General features: G+C 30.9%; 2 protein-coding genes across 2 annotated transcripts in view; both read right to left on the minus strand.

Moving 5' to 3' along the window:
- The window catches only part of LOC129920128 (tubulin beta-3 chain), a 22006-nt gene extending 19237 nt beyond the window's left edge, over window positions 1-2769 (minus strand). Inside the window, exon 1 of the mRNA XM_056001339.1 lies at window positions 2379-2769. Within this exon, the coding sequence (XP_055857314.1) occupies window positions 2379-2435 (57 nt within the window). The 5' untranslated portion in view covers window positions 2436-2769. The remainder of the gene's footprint in view (window positions 1-2378) is intronic.
- LOC129920122 (esterase FE4-like) lies at window positions 1320-19138 on the minus strand. Its single transcript, XM_056001334.1, has 5 exons — window positions 17725-19138; window positions 17351-17665; window positions 17160-17292; window positions 16935-17106; window positions 1320-1331 (listed from the first exon to the last, which is right to left on the minus strand). Exons 1-4 carry the CDS (start codon window positions 18719-18721, stop codon window positions 16956-16958), a joined length of 1596 nt encoding a protein of 531 aa, XP_055857309.1. The 5' UTR covers window positions 18722-19138; the 3' UTR covers window positions 1320-1331; window positions 16935-16955.
- Between the last annotated feature and the right edge of the window lie 689 nt (window positions 19139-19827).

Genomic DNA, 19827 nt, shown 5'->3' on the forward strand with positions numbered 1-19827 from the left:
ATCAACTAATACTAAATTCGACTTCATGATAGTACTATAGAAATATATATACAATGGTGTGAATGACAAATTTGAGTGAAGTTGGTGGAGGTTGAATGATTGACGGATTAAAATTTGAACGAATGGAACATGAAACAGGTTGAATTGAATTGAAATGCAAGGTGCAAACACAATGCCCTTAAAGAGATTACACTTTGAATTTTCTTTTTCGATACTTTTTTTACGTAGTTGAGCGTAGTTAAAACGTAGTTCAACAATATCTAAATCAGGCTTAAAATATATCAAAAAGTAGGTATATTATATATTCCTGTGTAAAAAGTGTAGTTAATCGTAAGAAAACAACAACAAATACTATAAAAAATAAAGAAACTATTTTGGTATTATTGTGTTCAAAATTGTTGCAAATAAAAAAAAAAATAAAGAAATTGGCACTCGAATTTCGAGGGCTGGGTCGGCTAGTATGTAATAATTTTGGCTCCATAGTCTACATAAAGTTTAGTAATTATCATTTGAACTGTGATTATGACTAAAGTACTGAAGAAGGTGTTTTCACTCGCTCAAACAATGTTATTTTTGTCAGCTTATACACCATGGTAGGTTTTGTAATTATTATTTAATTGTAGAAACTCTCAAGGGAAATATGAATTACTCCAATTACCATAGGTAAGGCAGGTGAAAAATTACAGCGGAAAAAATATGTAATAGCTTCTTAAGAAATTCAACTTTTCCCATTGAAGGCTTAAATGCATATTTCCTGAATGTGTATAAGAAATATATTCGAATATGGTTTTAATTTTGCAATAATACTAGTCCAATGGCCAATTTCATAAGGCCCTTTTAAATATTTATCAGACTTTTACATCCTAAAATGAAGTTTGTTCCATACAAAAAATATCATTCAAAATTTATGAAATTGTTAAATGTTTATGAAATTATCCAAAATTGTAGGTACCTATTAGTTAAGAAATTATTAAATAATTATGCCTATATTTAAAACAGCAAATGCAGACCAGCTACCGGTATCGGATGAAAATATGAGGAAATTACTATGTGATACAAAGTTAACGATAAGCCAAAAAACTTTAAAAGGCGTAAAACGAATAGTTTAATTTATTTGCGACTTTCTTTAATACCTTGAATCGTTCATTAGCCTTTAGCTTCTTATTTTGAGTTATTTGAACATAAAATTTATTTGATCTACGGTTATTGTGCAATCAGAGAGAATATCAAGAGAAGAACATGTTCTATTTTTTGTTTTTAGTTTATTCAGCTTTATTTGTTTAATCTGTTCCTTTTTTTTGCGATTTATTTTTACAAAAATACCTACATTATCAAAGACAATCCAATTGCATTAGATATTTAAAATTTCTAATACTTTTTTGGTAGAAATTTTAAGAAAATCTTTGAATTAAAAAAAGTAACCGCATTTGTAATGATTAAAACTAATCAGAAAATTTCCACTCTGATTAGACTTTAAAATGAAAGAATATTTCCTTAAAAGCAATTAACATAAAACTGAAATTATTGGAGACTAACTTATTGGACTAACTTATAGAGCGGTAGTTTGCCCTGAATTTCAAGCCAAAATTCTGGTTAGCAATATTAGTTTTAATTTTTTTTTTGTTTTTTCAAAACTATATAACTTTATAAAGTTTTTTTTTTCAATATGTATCTAAAACTCTTTAAGAACATTAAATAATTCCAACTGTCGGCTTTATTATTCTACACTCCTCAAAAGAATTACGTTTCTAAGACATAAATTTCAATTATTAAATTTGTTCTTTTTATTTTAAATTAAACTCAATTAGATTTTCTTTTCAAAAGACGAAATTAACCATCATCCGATCTGAGTCACTTAAGAAATCTTCTTAAATTGATCACTTACCCATCACTACTCCAATTATAAAATCCAACAAAAAAAAAATAATCCCAATAGGCTTTCTAAACAAAAATACAGAACCCCATTTTATAATTGCTTCAGATATTCATTTAGGTAATTTTTCTATTTATCTTGAATATACATAAACAATACTTTGCCATCTACCCCATTATCAACTCATAAAAAATCGACATTAAAAAAGATTATTATCTTTGTTTCATCTCACTTAAATTTACAAAAACCACAACCTCTAAAAAAACCATTCAAATTGTATCCGCGGTCGACTCATATCTTTTTGAAATAAAATACAGATACAAAAAGCGATCATCCTCACTTTTGTTTTGCATGTTATCTAAATTTGCTTAGATAAAAAATATCAATTTCTGTTTAGGTAATCATTATTGTTACACAAAATATTCGCTTACTTTAGCACAAAATTATTAAAAAATAAGTCACAAAGAACAGAACAATTGTATCTAAATACAAAAAAATAACTTACCTTAGCGCCGATTTGATTGCCACACTGACCGGCTTGCAAGTGAACGATTTCCCTCATTTTTTTGTATAAAGTTTATTTTTTTTAATTAAGAAAAAAAATATTTATTTAAAAACACGCAAATTTCAATAATTGAACAACTGCACGAATAATAATTTCAACAAGAAAATCGAAACCGCAATTCTAGATAATGTTTCCTTGGATCGAGAGCTCAATAAAAGCAGAGCAGAGAAGAAATTGCGACAACTTCGAAGCACGATCAGTTACTGACTGAGAGGAGTTCTAAGACTGAGGCTCCTCCAAGGCACCGATGATGATGATAAAAACAAAAAAAATATAGATACTGAAAATAATTTTCTAAGACCCAAAGGAAAATATACTCAATCGACGATATAGTATTGTTCTGTGCGCTCGCTCTTGGGGGTTCTTCGGTGTCTCTGGAGTTTATAGAGAGTATCTTTAACTAACAAAATAAAAAAAAAATTGCACAAAAATTAAAAAAGATTTTAAACGAAATCACGGTTAACCAAGGAGAACAGTCGACCGAACTGCAGCTCGTCACTTTCTGGAATGATGAAACTTATTGCGGATCGAGTGAAAAGTCAGCAACAGCAGCAGCTTGAAGTCAAGACAAGAAGCAACCAGCCAGTTAGAAGCAAAAAAGAAGATATAGGGGGCGCTAGCTAATACTACACATTCAACAAAGTTGGGTTGGGTCGAAAGCAAGTACGGGACATACTTAAATACTCGGCAGTACATCAATCTATATCTGTACATAGCTTTAATCTATGTGTTTGTATGTATGAAGCAGAAGATACATTGCATTTACTACGTTAAGTACTAGTGAAGTCGACATGCAATGACTTCCTCTTCTTTTGGTTCTTCTTTGTGAAAGACTCTCCGACTTCGTCCCCATCAACCTCCATAGTCCACCACATTGGTTCTTAATTTTAAGGCCTTTTTCTTGGTTTGTTCTGGTTTTTCTTTTTTAATTTTTTGTTTCTTTTTTAAACTTTTTTACTTTGTAAGCGGCAAAAATGGTTACCACATTTGTGTATTTAAATAGGTTTCTTAAAAAAAATATTTTATTTTAAAACTGATTTTTATTGAATAGATAAGCCAAGTTCAATACTTGACTGGATTGAACGTTCTTGCTTATAAAGTTAATTTTTTTTAAATTTTAAAAAGAAACTCAGACTTATCTAAAATCACACTCTTAAAACTTTGAAAAAGTTAATATGTTCTCATCTGAAATTGTGATATAATGACTAGAATTTTTGAATTTTAATAGAACTTTAACGATAATTTTAAAATAAACTTAAAATTGGGTTTTTTACGAGATATCGGTCATTAAAAACTAGCCTTGAGGTACAATCCAAATTGTTGTCGCGCCAGACGGTTGTCCAAAAAATTGGAGAAATTATTGGTGAACTTACACCGATTTTTTTTTTCTGAACGAAACTCGGCATCCGCTCAGAAACCCGTTGATAAATTTATCCAATCGAAACCTTTTGAAAGAAACCTTTTTAGAAAAACTTTTTAAAATACTATTCAAAATTACTTTAGCAATTTTTAATATTGAAAGTTTTATTTTTATTATTTTTTTTTTGTTTTTTTTTTTCAAAAAATATGGTTCGAAATAGCTTAATTTTGAAAAAAAAATATAGAATTTATTTTTGGATACATAACGATTTTGTAACAGCTGTTAAAGAAACATATCCATATTTTAACCGGTTATTTGAAAATGGAATACGTCCATGTTCACTTCATAAATTTTTTTCACTTGAAACAAAAAAGTGGTTGGTCGTTCTTACATATAATATATTTCTAGTTACCCTGACCCATTACAAATACCTAATAATATTTAAATATACATCTTTTGCCATGCAAAATGGAAATTTTTTGTTTTTCTGAAAAACGGTTTTGATTAGAAAAAATACATGCACTGTGGAAAATAAATCTATATTTTTCAAATAAAAAAAAAAATATTTTTTGGACCAATATACAATTTATAAACAAAATTATTTTAAATATTTGAAATTAATTTTTTTTTTTTTTGAAAAATTATTTTCTTTTTGCAAATGGGCAGAACAATTTTTTATGACATTTCGTTTTTATGTGTCAATTAATATTTTCTTTTTCCTGTTGCGTCCATCTGTACATCGAGCTAGGGCCTAAACGGATGGACGGATTTCCTTGAAACTTGGTACACATGATTTTTACGTAATTCTCTAGACCCGTTTTTTTATTTTTTTTAATATCTCCTTTTAAACGCATATCTCCCATATAAAGTTTTCGAGGTATTGCAATTTTCTCGAAAACGGCTCTAACGATTTTGATTAAATTTGGTGTAGGTAATACTCCCATTGATTCTTACAAAACTGCGTTTTTAGTTTTTCTCAAAAAATGCGGAGAACGGAAATATGTCGTTGCCGTTTTTCAAAAATTAACATATTTTTTAAGTTCATATAAGTTCATCAAAGCATGAGTTAATTTTATTCAAAATTTAGAGACATAATTTTGAAGTGTCAAAATAAAAAAAAAAAATTTAAAAAAGTTTTTGAAAATAATTTTTTTTAAGTTTTTGAAAAAAAATTTTAATTTAAATTTTTTTAATTTGCAATTTTTTTTTTTTTTGATTTTTTTTTTTCTCGACACTAAAGAAAATCTTAAATTTCCAATAGCTATTTAAGATAACGATACTTTGAACTACAAGAGCAAGTACGTGCGACCCCAGTCGTGCATTTTCTTTTCTTTAATGTTTGAAATTTTATATATGACACAATTTTTTTAAGAAACGGCTCTAACGATTTACAAAAATAAATTCTAAAAATTCTTTGTTGTACAAGAAATTGTATGGCTTCTGTCAATAGTTCAGCTGGTAGAGAAAAAGATGACTATAATATTTATATATAACCCATTTCAAATTATTTCTTATGTTTTTCTTATGAAAAAAAAAATGAAAAAATATATTTTGCTCTGAATAATAATTTAAGATGACAATACAAAAATAAATATAAACTTTATAGTTCAATCTTAAGTATTTTTTATAATCAACACTAGGGCTGTAAAAGTAACGACAAAATGAGTACCCGCATGTATACGTTACTTTTGATACTAGTACCCGCATCAATAATATCGTTATTCGTTACTTTCGTATGTTTCGCATTTTTCGCATATTTCGTATGTTTCGTGTGTTTCGCATGTTTCGTTACTATCGTTACTTTCGCATGCTTCGTGTGTTTCGTACATTTCGTATATTTTCATGTATTTGATACGTTTCGTATGTTTGGTATTTTAAGTATGTTTCGTAGGTACATTGGTATAAGGGTGTAAAAATTTTTTTTTTTGAAAAAAACCAAAAACAATTTCTATAATCTAAGCTACATTTTAAGGTCATAAACATTAAAATTAGTTGCGGCATTCTCATGTAATAAGAGTTTAAAGGTAGCTATATTGAATTTTTTTCGTTTTTTTTTTAATCAAACGTGGAAACTTTTTTGATTTTTTTTCCAAATTTTTAGACAAAACTTTGGTAATTTTTTGTTTATATTCTTTCAGTAATCTTATCACAATTCTTTAGAGACCTTTATTTCAAAAGTGCAATGCGCAGATCTCGAAATATTAACACTTCAATACAACCATGTCGAACAATTTTTCATTTATTTTTTCTATTGAGAGTGATTTTCAAACCTAGTTTTCTCTGCTTTTTTTTGTGTTAAAAATTTTGCACCGAAAATAAACTAATTTTTTGAAAAATCAAAAATCTTTTGTACATTCTTAAGCTAAATATCAATACCATTAACAATAAGGCCATAAAGAGATTGGTTGCGTCGTGGATATACATATTTCGGCCAAATAGAGAAAATACAAAAACGTCTCTTTTGATATTTCTGTATTTATCGATAACACAATGATTATTAAACTTTGGCACTACTGTTTTAATCGAGACAAAAGTAAACTCCAGATAATTATCTGCAGTTAGCATTCTGACTATGGTTACGATACCGACACGAGATGCGAAATGCGACAAATTGAGTGTATCACTTCATTTCGTATCTCTTACATCGGATTTAATATTGAAACTGGAATCGCGTCGTTACTCGTATGTTTCGTATCTCGTACGTTTCGTATGTTTCGTTACTTCAGTACCCAGTAACGAAACATACGAGTAACGATACTGTTTAGAAAGTAACGTTTCGTTACTCGTTACTGAAGTGAATACCCGCATTTTAGTAACGAATACATACGATTTGCTACAGCTCTAATCAACACTACCTATTTATTGTCATTTAGTACATTGCTCCATTGGCGAACACTTCCACAATTTGAAGCTGTAGTTAATTTTACAGCTTCAAAGTGGCTGACGCCACGGCACAGCTTCCTTTAAATAATAATTTCCTCAATCCAAAAGAAATTATGTTGCTATATCTGCTACTATAAAAATTTTGGGTGAATTTTTTGTAACGTAAGGAAAAAAAAATTACTCATACGCCATACACCATATTTTAAATTACAAATTATTTGAATGACATCACTAAATCAAATTATAAAAGAATTATTTAAAAATTATTTTATAACTTACTTATTATATGCTGTCATGTAGAAATTCGCTCATTAATTCATTAAAAAAGTTGATGTTTACTCGATTTTAGTGCTCACATTACATTGAAACAAACCAATATTCTATTTTCCAATTACGAGTATATATAGATTAATTACCATGTTTTCAAAATATAACCCGAATGTGTGCTCATTTGGTAACCATGATTGGAAGTTAAAAATTATTTTTCATATTGTAGGCTTTTTGTTTTTGTTTTCGTTTTTTTTTTTTTTTGCATTTTGCATTTTGAATTGCTTTCTTCGGTCGATTCTTGAAGAAGTTGCCTTTTGACATGACATGTATGGGTCTTATGGATGATGGGATATGGTATCTTATGGATATTAAGTGGCCTCATGCATGTTAAGTTCCTATTCATTAAGAATTGATCGAATGAGGAGTTTAAGGAGAGATAATCCATTTTGGATAGCCACATCGAAAATGCAAAAAAAAATTTTTAAATGGACACAAAATATTGAGTTGGAGGACTTTGTTTAAAAATAGAAATTCATGTGCAATGGCTAGCCGACTGACGACGACGACGCACAGTGGTTCCCTAATGGAAAAAACCCAAAAAAGTGAAACAATTTTCTCAATTTTTTTGATTTGGTTTTTCGATTAACAATATATTTAAATACAGAATGCAATCAATTTTAATTTTTTACATAGCCCTGGTCCCGAGTATACTTAGCTCAAACTAGATTCTTTAAGATTTTCGAAATTTCGTTCTTTTTTTCTGCAACTTTTGACGATTTCTTTTTAAAGAACAGAGCTTTTTTTAAAAAAAAAAAAGTATGTAGTGTTGTTAATGGTATATTTGTCCTTAAGTCTACATTTACCGTTTGTTGAATTTGCTTTTGAATCAGAAAAACCAGAATATTATATAAAGACACCTCTAGAGCGAGTAGTTTTTACTCTTTGTCAGCCTATAAAAAAAAGCTCCACGATGCTCCACGTTCATTTTAGTATTAATTTAAAGCTTATGATATATACTATTTATGGTGTTAAAACGAATGACCCATTTTGACCCATTCTCCCGTAAGAGCTTCTTGAGTGTAGCAATGCGTGTCACTCAAACAGCACTTGAAATCGGTATTATCGTTTCTAATTTAACGGCTTTTTTGATAAAATAAATTTTTTTACATTATAAGAGGTCTATGTAGTCATCACTGATAAGCCAAAAAATAAAGAAAAATCAAAAATTTTCCCAAAAAGGAAAAATATCCAAAAACGATATGAATTTTTTTTTTCAAAATTTAACTTTTTTTTGAAAAATTGTAATTTTCTTTGGTTTATCTAAAATTTAAACGGTGTTTAATAATAAAATGTTCAAATAAACTCAAAAGAATTTGATTTTGCTCGTAATCACCCATAGTTATAAAACAGCGGCACATTTTCTAAAAACCCATATAAAGGCCTTTTTTGATAGCTTTTCTAAAATGCAAGAAAACATTTTTTTAACAAATTAAACTTAATTTATTTGTAGAGAATTAAATGAAATTTTCAAATGTATCCTTAAATTCTCTTTAAAAAGATCCGTTGTTGAGATATTGATAGTCAAAGTCAAAAGTATGGTTTTTGGTGTGATGACTGATATTGCAATCTAAATCGTAAATCGTAGAAGTTTGAAACAAAAAGAATCTTGAGGCCAAATAGTTCTAAAAATAAAAATCATTTTTTCGCTTTTTTTTAGAGAAAAGTAAAAACAAAAAAAAATTTGGAAAATTTTGGTATTTGAATAATTCCAAAGATTTAGCTATTTTACCATTAGAAATAAAATATTTAGTTTGAAAATAGAGGAATGTTGCTTTCAATGCTTTTAGTTTTGTCATGATACGATCATTTTTATACTATCTATCGAAAATCACTAAAAAATCACAATTTTTTTTTTGTTCCCTTAATTTTTTGGGCTAGTTTAGTAAGTATAAATTTAAGGTGCTATAATACTTATGAAACTTTTTAATTTTTTGCTTTCTGAAAAACCTTCTCTGTATTCAGTTTTAATTTGCCTTAAAGTGTAAGAGACATTTACATTTTTAAGAAAAAAAAAGAACAAAAAAAGAAAATAAAAAGAATAAATATATATTAATCAATACAAATTTAAAAAAAATGAGTAATTTTAAAGCACGACACACAATTTTTTAACCACGATGAGAACTCGTTTCATTTAATTTATATACCAAATTTCAATCAAATTAGTCCACCCGTTCGGTTTTTATAGGTTTTTTCCACTTACTCCATAGAAGGGAACCACTGTGCGACGGGCCAATGCAGACTTCTTTAAGGGCGTGAAACATCAGTGGAAAGATAATTTTAATTTTCGGTTTGCGTTATGTAAAAATTATGCTTTAAATAGATTTAATTAGGGAGAAAACGAGGGAAGAGCACCTTTAGCTGTGGTAAACGTTTTGTAGAAGAAAATTATATGCAAACTTACAAGTGCAATATTCTTCTTTTGCACATTTGACCCGATTTTTCAGAGTTTTATGAGCTAAAATCAAACACGGATGTTATATCATTATGGTTTTAGTCGCTTTTGCTTTGATGTTGATTATAATGTAGAAATAGGACGAACATAATTTGTATATACAAAATGTCATAACTCATTAAGAGGTGCAGTCATTTAGATAGCTTAATCGGAATGTAAGAAATAATAATTACAGAAAGAAACAACAAAATTGTATCATATTTCTAAAATGTTTTTTTCTTTTTTAATATTTTTTTAAATAAGCCATAAGTTTAGTGGTACCTATGCAAATGTAATTCCAAAGCATTACTTGTGGAAGAGGTTGTTTTGTACACATAAAACAATTTTTATTTTGCAAATATAATGCATTTTGTGGAAAAACGCAAAGGTAAATTTATTGTGATTGCCGTTGATTCAACATTGCCTAATAGTTAGGGAAAATAAGGAAAAATCTCTGGTATTTATCTTTGTTTTTTAATGAGTGTTTATTTTTTCAAAGTTTTTGAAGGAAGTATTTTGCTTGGAAAAATTATTTTAAATTAAAATTATTCGCCTTCAACGCATTATGACTCCGAAAATTTTTTTTTTAATCTTACGTGTTTTTACTAACACTAAAAAATAGTTTTAGAAATCTAGGTTTTAACTACAAAGCTTCCATATTCCACTTCCCAACTAAAAATTTTGCTTATACATATAAGGCCTTATAGATGATACTGTTTTTTCTGTAAAGCTTAAAAGAAGTAGATTTGTGTTTATTTTTTTTTTTATAATGAGCGCGCACTAAAGGGGTTTTGGTTGCCCTTAATATGTATATATACGCACAGTACGAGCTTTAGGAAAAGAGGAAGGGATGTAAAAGGAGATACCGATGCACATTGGTTTTAAAGTTCTGAACATTAAAAACAGAGGCGGGTAATGCATTCCACATTCTAGTAGTACGACTAAAGAAAGAAAGAAAGTATTTGACGGTACGTCCGAAGTTGGGCTCAAGTGTAAACTGATGGGCATTCCTTGAAGTACGAGTATTACGGTTGAACTGTTTAAAAGGAGGAATGCAGCTAGCTATTTCATTAGAACATTTTTTAAAAAAGTACCTATAAAATAAGGACAGGCATGATACATTCCGGCGGTGCTCAAGAGGTGGGATTGTATCAGTAATGGACCTATCACCTATCATTTTAAAAGCTCTGTTTTGAATTCTATCCAAATAACTCAAGTGGGTCTTAGGAGCACCTGCCCAGATATGGGAATTATACTCGAGCTTTTGACGAATATATGCTTTATAGATTATAGCCAGATCAGAAGGGGTGAAATATTTCTTACATCTTCGGAGGAAACCTAAGCATTTCGCAGAGTTTTTGGCTACATCGAATATGTGCTCATTCCACAAAAGGTGGTTTGTAATGGACATACCTAGAATCGAAAGCTGATCAGTTTCCTCGATGCAAGTACCACTCATGGATAGTGGCAAAGGGGGAAGGTTTCGTTTTAAAGATAGTAAGCAGCATTGTGTTTTAGAAGCATTAAATTCTACGCGGTTTCTTATTCCCCATTGGACAATGCATTCGAGATCAGAATTTAATGAGCTTATCATATTTTGGCGTTGGAGTTCCACATCCGAAGGACATGGGTGTGAATCTACAAACGAATATGAAAAGCTGAGGGTACTATCATCTGCGAAACAATTTAATGGATTAGAAGTTTCAGAGAGCAAATCATTAATGAAAATGAGAAAGAGAGTCGGAGACAAAACGGAGCCCTGGGGCACACCAGCGTTTATATTATGGGTTTCAGACTTGAATCCATCCAAAACGACTTGAATTGAACGGTTCGAAAGGTAATTTCTAATCCAACGAAGAAGAGATTCATCAATACCGAATGCAAGCATTTTCGATAAGAGAGCTTGATGTGTTGAGTATACCTTTAAATTAATATTTAACTTTATTGTATATCGAACATAGCTTGAAAGAAAAGTCGAAAATTTAAATCTATACGATTAAATATATACAGTGACGAGCAAAAGTGGCCAAATGTTTTGCCTTTTTTGAAAAAGTTGTTTAAAACTTAGTGCTGTTTACATAAACTAAATCGTTTTAAATAATTTACTATTTTTCTATATCATGCCACCATTAGTTTTCCTGATTAAAATTTAAAAAAATGCTCCATTGTACAAAAATGGAGAGTATCAAAAGGGTGTTCGGACTTGTCCAATTCTGCTCGTTTTGGAATAAGGCTTTTGTTTCGATATATTTTTTGTACTAGAATTAATTTTTACCACTTTTAACAATGCTTCGAGATAGGATCTGTCAATCTGTGAAGAAACAATTTGAAAATTCGGTTGTATTTCAGTTTAATAGAGAGCTCAAAGCTAATAACTTTTAGACTTGTTTTTTTTTTTTACTGTTTTTCCGATTTCTTTAAAATTTTAAACAGATTTTTAGCTAGATTGGGTCAGGGACTTATGCTTACTACGACATTGTGTAAAATTTCTGATTCCCGGAACAATATTTGACAATTTAAAAGGTTTTGGTGAAGTCTTCATCTAGTTGAAAAATTATTTCGGACAACACTTAGCCCTAATTTTTCAATCGTCAGTTAGACTATCAGAGGAATAAATGTCAATATAAAAAAAAACTTTTATTCCTATTAATAAGCTCTAACTGAGGTTTATCTGACTATTGAAAAATTGACCAATGGTGTGTACGCCTCTGTTGAGACCTTCATGTCAAACTTTGTCAAAAGCTTGAAGCACATAAAAAAAAGACCTTCTAAAAAAAATTTTCTTTTTCTTCAAAAGCTTTCTCAACGACACTATGATTCTGAGCATGAAAATATGTTCAGGTAGGGTTGGTGACGTTTTCCCCAAGACATAATCTCCAAACTAAAATCCGCAAACCCAAAATCCAAACTGAAATCTTCAGCAGCAAAATATCCAAAGAAAAAATCCCTTTAGCAAAAATCTTAAAGCCAAAATCTCAAAAAAAACATTTTCAAGTAGTGAATTATGCGATCAAATCGCGCGATTTAATCGCATGATTCACTACTTGAACATATTTGTTTTGGACAATAATAATAATTTGTTTTTTTTTGTTTTGTTTTTTTATTTTTATATTTTTATTTTATCTTCATACAATAATCATATCCATAGTAACTTTTGTTATGTAAATCAACATACACTTCCATTTATTAATAATTTTGACAAACTTCAAGTGCATTCATAATTTGTTCTTCAAAACCACAATCATTATCATGTCATAACGGTAAAAGAATGTCTTGTCTATGCCGCAAGAGCAACAGCGGCGTTAGTAGTAGAAACTGGACAGGGGGGATTTGGAGATTTCGTGGAGATTTTGGCAAAAAAAATTGTTTCTTTGGAGATTTTGTCCATGGAGATTTTTTCTTGGAGATACTGGCGAGTTGGATTATATTTTTTGGAGATTTTTTCCCATGGTGATATTTTTTTGGGGATTTTGTACGGCTCCCGTTCAAGTATTATCCCTTTTTCTTCTATTATTGATTAAGGACACTGAAGAAATATTCTTTCCAAGACTTTCAATAGTGAACAGTAGTCAGCTGACCGCATCAAAGCTTATAAAAAATATTGACTGTTAAAATTGCCATGGAGGTGGATAAGGTACTAGGAACTCTACCGGTAAATAAAATAGCCGTTCAAAAAAGAAAAAATTCTCAATAAATTTGGTCCCCAGAGAGATCATGAACAGTGTTCAAGTACAGCCTCCTGTTAAAGGCGAAAACTGATGGTGACAGAATTGTGATTGCCTTCTAAGTGAAGAGTTTAGAACTAACTTGTGAGGACGAACATTCGTTTTTTGTAGGAAACATTAGACCCTTAATAGCCACATTCTGTAGAGGCCAACTTTTGTAAAGTGTCATTTGTATAAGCCTTATTTCTTACATTCTCCTAATGGTCTCTTGAAATTTTACAACAGCTGAACAATTTGTTTTGGCAGTGAAATAAAACAAAAAAAATAACCATCAATTTGCATCACCCACTCAAACTCCGCCAACGCGGTCAACTATTACTAAAATTTTTCTAGCTAATCCCTCCAATCCTTCTATTAATCGAATGAATTGCTAAATTCATAGCATTTTAAACCATCCGCAGGAGGACTTTTACTGCTGCAATCTACAAATCCCTATAGATACGTCCAATTGATACTAAATGCCACCACCCTATATGCGCCTTTTGATTTGTAAATAAATACAAAGCCGCTTCTTTATTGCCCATTCATTTGCGCTTTGCAAAGTTGGACCGAACAAACCACTCCACATCCATACCACACAACCAACCCTCTTCTCTCATGTATATATGCTCTATATCTCGCGGCCAGCTATTGACACACGCCACTGCCAATTGCTCCAATGCCAGGCACATTCCCCTGTGTCTGGCCTGATGCTGGTAATCCCATCTGTATCCGCAAGAAATACCATATCTCACCGATTCCAGATCCAGAGGGAAAGCAGTAGCACTCCTGTCTATCTGTCCGAACGCCAGTTTATTCGTCGTCGTCGTGTAGTCCGCGCCATTCCACTCCACCCTCTCAAACATCATCATCGTTGCCAGCCTGTGGGAAGTGCCGCACACTCGTTGCTCGTTTAACAATAAGGATTGCGTGTGAATGCGCTTTTATCCTTCGTCTATTTGTTAACTACTATATTCAATTTTTTTTTTTTTTTTTTTTTCATTTTTGCTCGTTCGTATTTTTGTGGCACGATTTTTGTTGCTTTTAGGAAATTGCTTGCTCATTCGAGCACACTGGGAATTGTTGCACTTGTGCAAACGCCATTTGTGGCCGGCAATTGGATTCGTAAACTAATCTCTATTGGAATGCGAAAGCATTTCGCTTGCTAATTACGAACGCCCAATCAAACCAATATACCACCAGTCGAATGGCGATATGGCGCCCAACGCCGAACCCCCCTTTGTGTCGTTGAAATCGACATAGATAAAAACAAAAAACAAAAAAAAAAGGGTTTCACCAAGCGAGCGATGAAATTTAAATTTTTAATTGAATTTGCATGTTTAAAATCTTGCAGAGTATTTTATTTTTAGAAATTATAATCACTGAGCGATTGTTTACTTTGCTTCTGATGATGGGAGACTGAGCACCTGCGGGTGTGTTACTACCTATTTAGTAGGTATAAACGGAGAAATGGAGCCAAAACAATCCATTATCCCAAAGGTGCGCACACCGCACATCTACTCGTATTAATTAACAAAAACAAATTGTATATAGTATTCACATTCTTGTAAACAAATTGTAGGACTTTTGATAGCAGATACACATAGAATGGTATAGGTGTATTACACATAGAGTTAGGCAAAACAGAGAACCGCCATCAAAATCAGCGCTAGTTTTGCAGATGACAGTTTTGTAATTAACTGCACGCATTTTGCAGGAGCCCAGGATCACGATAGTATAGTCGAGTCGAGTTGGTTCTGGTATTCTGGTTTATATGCATAAAGTGAATATACATTATATTTCCGGTGGTGGTGACGATGATGGTATATCTATATTGGGATTAGAGAGAGAGAGGAAGCTAAAGCTTGTGAGAACTCACATCAGAAACAGGGATTGGGTTTTGGGATTGGGAGAGTGTTGTGTGCAGATGACAGGCCCACATTGTATTTGCACTCTCTCTATCTGTTCTGCTGTTTGGTTCGGTTCAGTTCGGTTCGTTTTGGTTCAATTTCTGTGCCAGGGATTGGAAGGTAATTAGATTGGCGCTGTGAATTGTATAGTTTGGCATTGATTCGTATTGTTTGGTGCGATAGCCGAATGCAAATAATGGAGGTTTGGTCAGCCAAATTAATTGAGGAAATGCACGTTGTTGCGAGTTAAATACTGATATAATAGTAGTTTTTTTTGTTGGGATTCTAAGCGGTGAAATAAAGGATATATAAACAGGTGTGGATGTTATTATTTTAACCTTTATGCAGATCAAGTAGTTTGGAGACTACTTAAAGGTCATAATATTATTTGAAGTTTTAAGTAAAAATCAATTTAACTGGTTGAATCTAGCCGAAGTTTCAAACAATCACTCTTTAAATAATCGATAACTGTTACACTTTCTGAGACAACCTAAACTATTTATTGTTTTTAGTAATCCATATGCAATCAATTTTGAGATATTTCTTTCCAATTTAAAATTCAATCCATTCCTTCAACAATTAAAATCTTTTTTATTAACCTATGTCCTAATACTAAAAGAGGTTTTCTGGATTGAATATTTTTGGTTTTACTATTATTATACATGACTTGGAAATATTTTAAACATCCGATTTAATAAAACCGGTATATCCTAAATGCTTTTCTTATTTTTAGGAATAGTCATTTACTTTTTGAAAATAAAAGCTAGGCAGATGAAATTTGGAAGAAACTTTTCACAAAACAAAGGATTTAAGCAAAAAACGTGTGCATAAAAAAAAGGAGCTGAAGTGCGTTACTTTTAGATAAAAAATAAAATTGCACGAAGAAAAATTATCGCTTAAAAACAAGGTAAAACTCGTGTAAAATTAACAAATTGAGTTTGCTAATATAGCACCTGCAAACTAACCTGGGTTAAAATTACACGAGTCGACTCGGTTATCTAAAACTGTTAAATCTTACCCACTTTCTTGGTTAAAACGTAATAAAATTAAATTGTAAAAAAGTTTTCAGATATCAAAAAGATCTTCCTTTATTGATATTGGAATCTTCTATATCCTTCTATATGGTATTTACCGTGTGGTTGGACATTCTGGTACAGATGATTTTGGATAATATTTCCCAGGCCATCTTGTATAGAACGTGTAGGCAGTGGCGTAGCTATTGCATGGGTGGCACCCGAGGGCGAGGCGGCAATTATGGTGTCACCCCCAGAATGAAAAACATTAAAATAAATGAAATTCAAGTATTCTATACATATAACTATGATTATATATATTGCTCTTTACCATAAAAAAAATTTTCAACAAAAAATTTTTGGACTTAAAAAATATACACTCCTGCTCAACTTTAACGCAAATCCTGTTTATTTTACATAAAAGTCCTATTATTACTTGTGGTTATTTTCTCAAATGAGACAGGAGCGATCTATTTCACAACACGTACGGAATTAGTTACTTTAAGTACCCAAAGATACTTGGTTGATATCCTCGAACAGCATCCGGTTCCAATCACCCCTAGATTTGACTTATAATTATGTACATTGAATTTGAGTTAAAAGTTCAAATGATTTTATTCAAATTTTTTTTTTTTATTTTTAACATTTACCTACCTATACAAATTTTCAAAACAAAGTTCAAGAAAAAATTTAAAAAAATATAAAATAAATGTGCTTTAACGTTGTTACTGTAATATTTGTAGTGAGAAAGACATGTTGTTTAAAAAAATGTAGTGGTTAAATAAAGCATGTTTCACTTTTGTGTTTTTATTATTTTTTTTTTATTTGATTTAATAAAAAAAAAAAAAACTATTCCCAACATACCTACATATATTTCAGATTAATTCTATTTCTTTAACGGAAACAACTCATCCCAAAAGCGATATCTATCCGAAAACGGTTCAGCACCCAATTTAATATCTTTATCATTGTACATTGTATAGACATTGTCCTCATTTGAGGGCAACCATTTAACTCTAGATTCATCACAAGGAACGCTAATAGAAGAATTTATTATTGATGAAAGGTTTTTCTAATCCGTAAAACTTACCCTGTTTTAGCGAAACTAGCCCACCACCTTGTTATTCTATCAACCATAAATATTTCAGAATCACGAGAGTCAATTTTCTTTTCAAACCATTTTGTACCAAGTATATACTGCAAATCATCCGCATGACCAACACCTGAAGTATAAGGAATGGGGTTAAAATTTTTAATATTCTTCTTAAAAAGTCTACCAACCTCTTGGCTTGTCATTGTCATCTAAAATTAAACTAAATCTTCCAAGATAATCAAAACGATAATAGTATACATCGACATATTTTCGAGCTAGTTCAACTAGCCTATGAACACCATGATTAATAATAGCATCCGAAAATATCACAGCAAAATTATTAAATGGTTGATCCTGGATTTTTTTGTCCTTCAAATAAAATTTCTTGATTCTATTACTTGTATCGACTGCATTGTCAATTCGATCAAAGATAAAAAGTTGAGGGGCATATTTATCGAAATTTATGCTTATGTCATTTAAAAGTCCAGTATTATTTTCCTGTTCTAAAATAGTGAAACAAGTTTTGTTTAAAATCAAGTAATAAAAAGCACATTCTAATTACTGTTGAAAAAATATGTTAGTTCATCTTTTGTTATTCCGGCCATAATAGGAACTCTGTGGAAATTCCCTTTAGCAAACAAATTTGTTGGTGTGTCAAGAAGAAAATGGCCATCTACTTCATAGTTCCATTCTTCATCGCTGAATCCATATGCTTCAAAAGTTCCATTTACCCCAATTAACTTTTCCCAAGTTACATTCCTCAAACAATTTATAATATCTTTGGGATTGTATAGCGGGCAAGCTAATTCTGATGCAATTTTTCTTGTCCACTTTAAGCTATCCAAATGATAGTGATTTGTGTAAGATCCACTCATAGTAATAGCTTTATGGAAAAGTCCTCTAGAAAGTGGAGAAGCCAAAAGTAAAGTGACAGCCGTTCCACCCGAACTTTGACCAGCAATTGTCACCGATTGTGGATTTCCTCCAAAACTTGAAATATGATTCTGAACCCATTCTAAAGCCATTACTTGATCAAGAAATCCATAGTTTCCAGGGGCTTCCGCAGTCTTTGTGCTAAGAAAGCCTAAAGCTCCAAGCCTATAATTAATGCTCACCAAAACAATGTCTTGGTCCATAAGAAAATCTGGTCCAACATCACTTTCACTATTGCTGCTTCCAAGATAATTACTACCACCATGAATGTACACGATAACAGGCTTATTCCCCCTCAAATTGCGAGTGTAGACGTTTAAACATAAACAATCTTCAGACATAAGATCATGTTCAATGAATGGTTGAGGACACTGAAATCCATCTTTGGTAGCATCCAATATATTTCGACCCCATGCTGCAACACTCACAGGAGCTTTAAATCGTTTATCACCGACTGGTGCTTGCGCATATCGAATTCCGCGAAAACTTTTTATTTCATTATTATGAACCGTTCTCAATATCGAACCTCGGATTTTACCCAATTTAGTTTCGACCAAGACGTCATTTCGTGCGAAAACAACTACTATTGCACTGATTAACAAAATCACTTTAAGACCGAACTGCATCTTTCAAATTGAAGAATGAGAATAGTTGAAGTTTTCAATGTGTTTAAGCTGTTTTATATGACACTTAATTATATGGCCAAAGTTGCCATAATGATGGAAATAATTTTCAAAAATTTTGATTGCGGGAAAGATAAGAATAAGAAATTGAGCTTTATGTTCGTAGTTTTGTGTTTTAAAATCTTAGCGCTATATAACTACCTGCTATGAAAATAAATAATCAATAGAAGAACCAAGTTATTCAATCTTTGTTGTTTTAGATTCGCTCTATTCGAGCTTTAATAGCTTATTGTCTTGAACTACTGTTTCTCTATTACTTTAAATATGTTTAAGTTAATGCGCAATTGTTTTAAAATTTTTAAAACAACGCTTATGGGAACTCTTAACTTGGCAAATTTTGTTGATAGGATTCTATTTTTAAATGACAATGATAAAGTTGGGAAGTACAGCCAAAAACTGATTCACAAATTATCAAGAATACCTAACCTAATATTGAATAACTTTATGACAGCTTTACTCGTATACAAATAATGTAGATTTGTATGTGTTTGGGCTGGCAAATTTTTACTTGTGATCTACATACATAAATACCTACAATACCTAAGGCAAAGTCAAGGATTTGTAAAAAAAAATCGAACTTGAAATAAAAATCAAACATGATGGTGATATAGGATACGAAAAAAGTGGGTCTCTTAGTTCTGTCTTTGATATAGTATTTACTGCGTGCTACAGACCAAAATATTGAAAGGTTTTGCTTAAAACTTTGTATGGTTCATAACGGTAACTGCCATTAGGTATAATCAATACAACAAAAACTACTTTTTGAAAACGGCTGTGAGGAGTTTTGATAATAATATTTATGTTATGTATACCGTGACTGTCGTAAATAAGATCAAATTTTTAAAATAAAAAAATATCAAACTTTCTCATAAGTTATAGAACCGTTTTCAGAGAAATATACAAAAACATTTAAGAAGAAGTTTTAATACCTAAGTATTTTTTTCTTTCAATTAATTAATTCAAAATCTGCCGATAAATTTTGTTGAAATATAATTTAATAAATTTTTAAGGAGAAAATATTATTTAAAACAAGCAAAAGAATCAAAAGT

Source organism: Episyrphus balteatus, chromosome 4, assembly GCF_945859705.1.
Source record: "Episyrphus balteatus chromosome 4, idEpiBalt1.1, whole genome shotgun sequence".
Lineage (NCBI taxonomy): Eukaryota > Metazoa > Arthropoda > Insecta > Diptera > Syrphidae > Episyrphus > Episyrphus balteatus.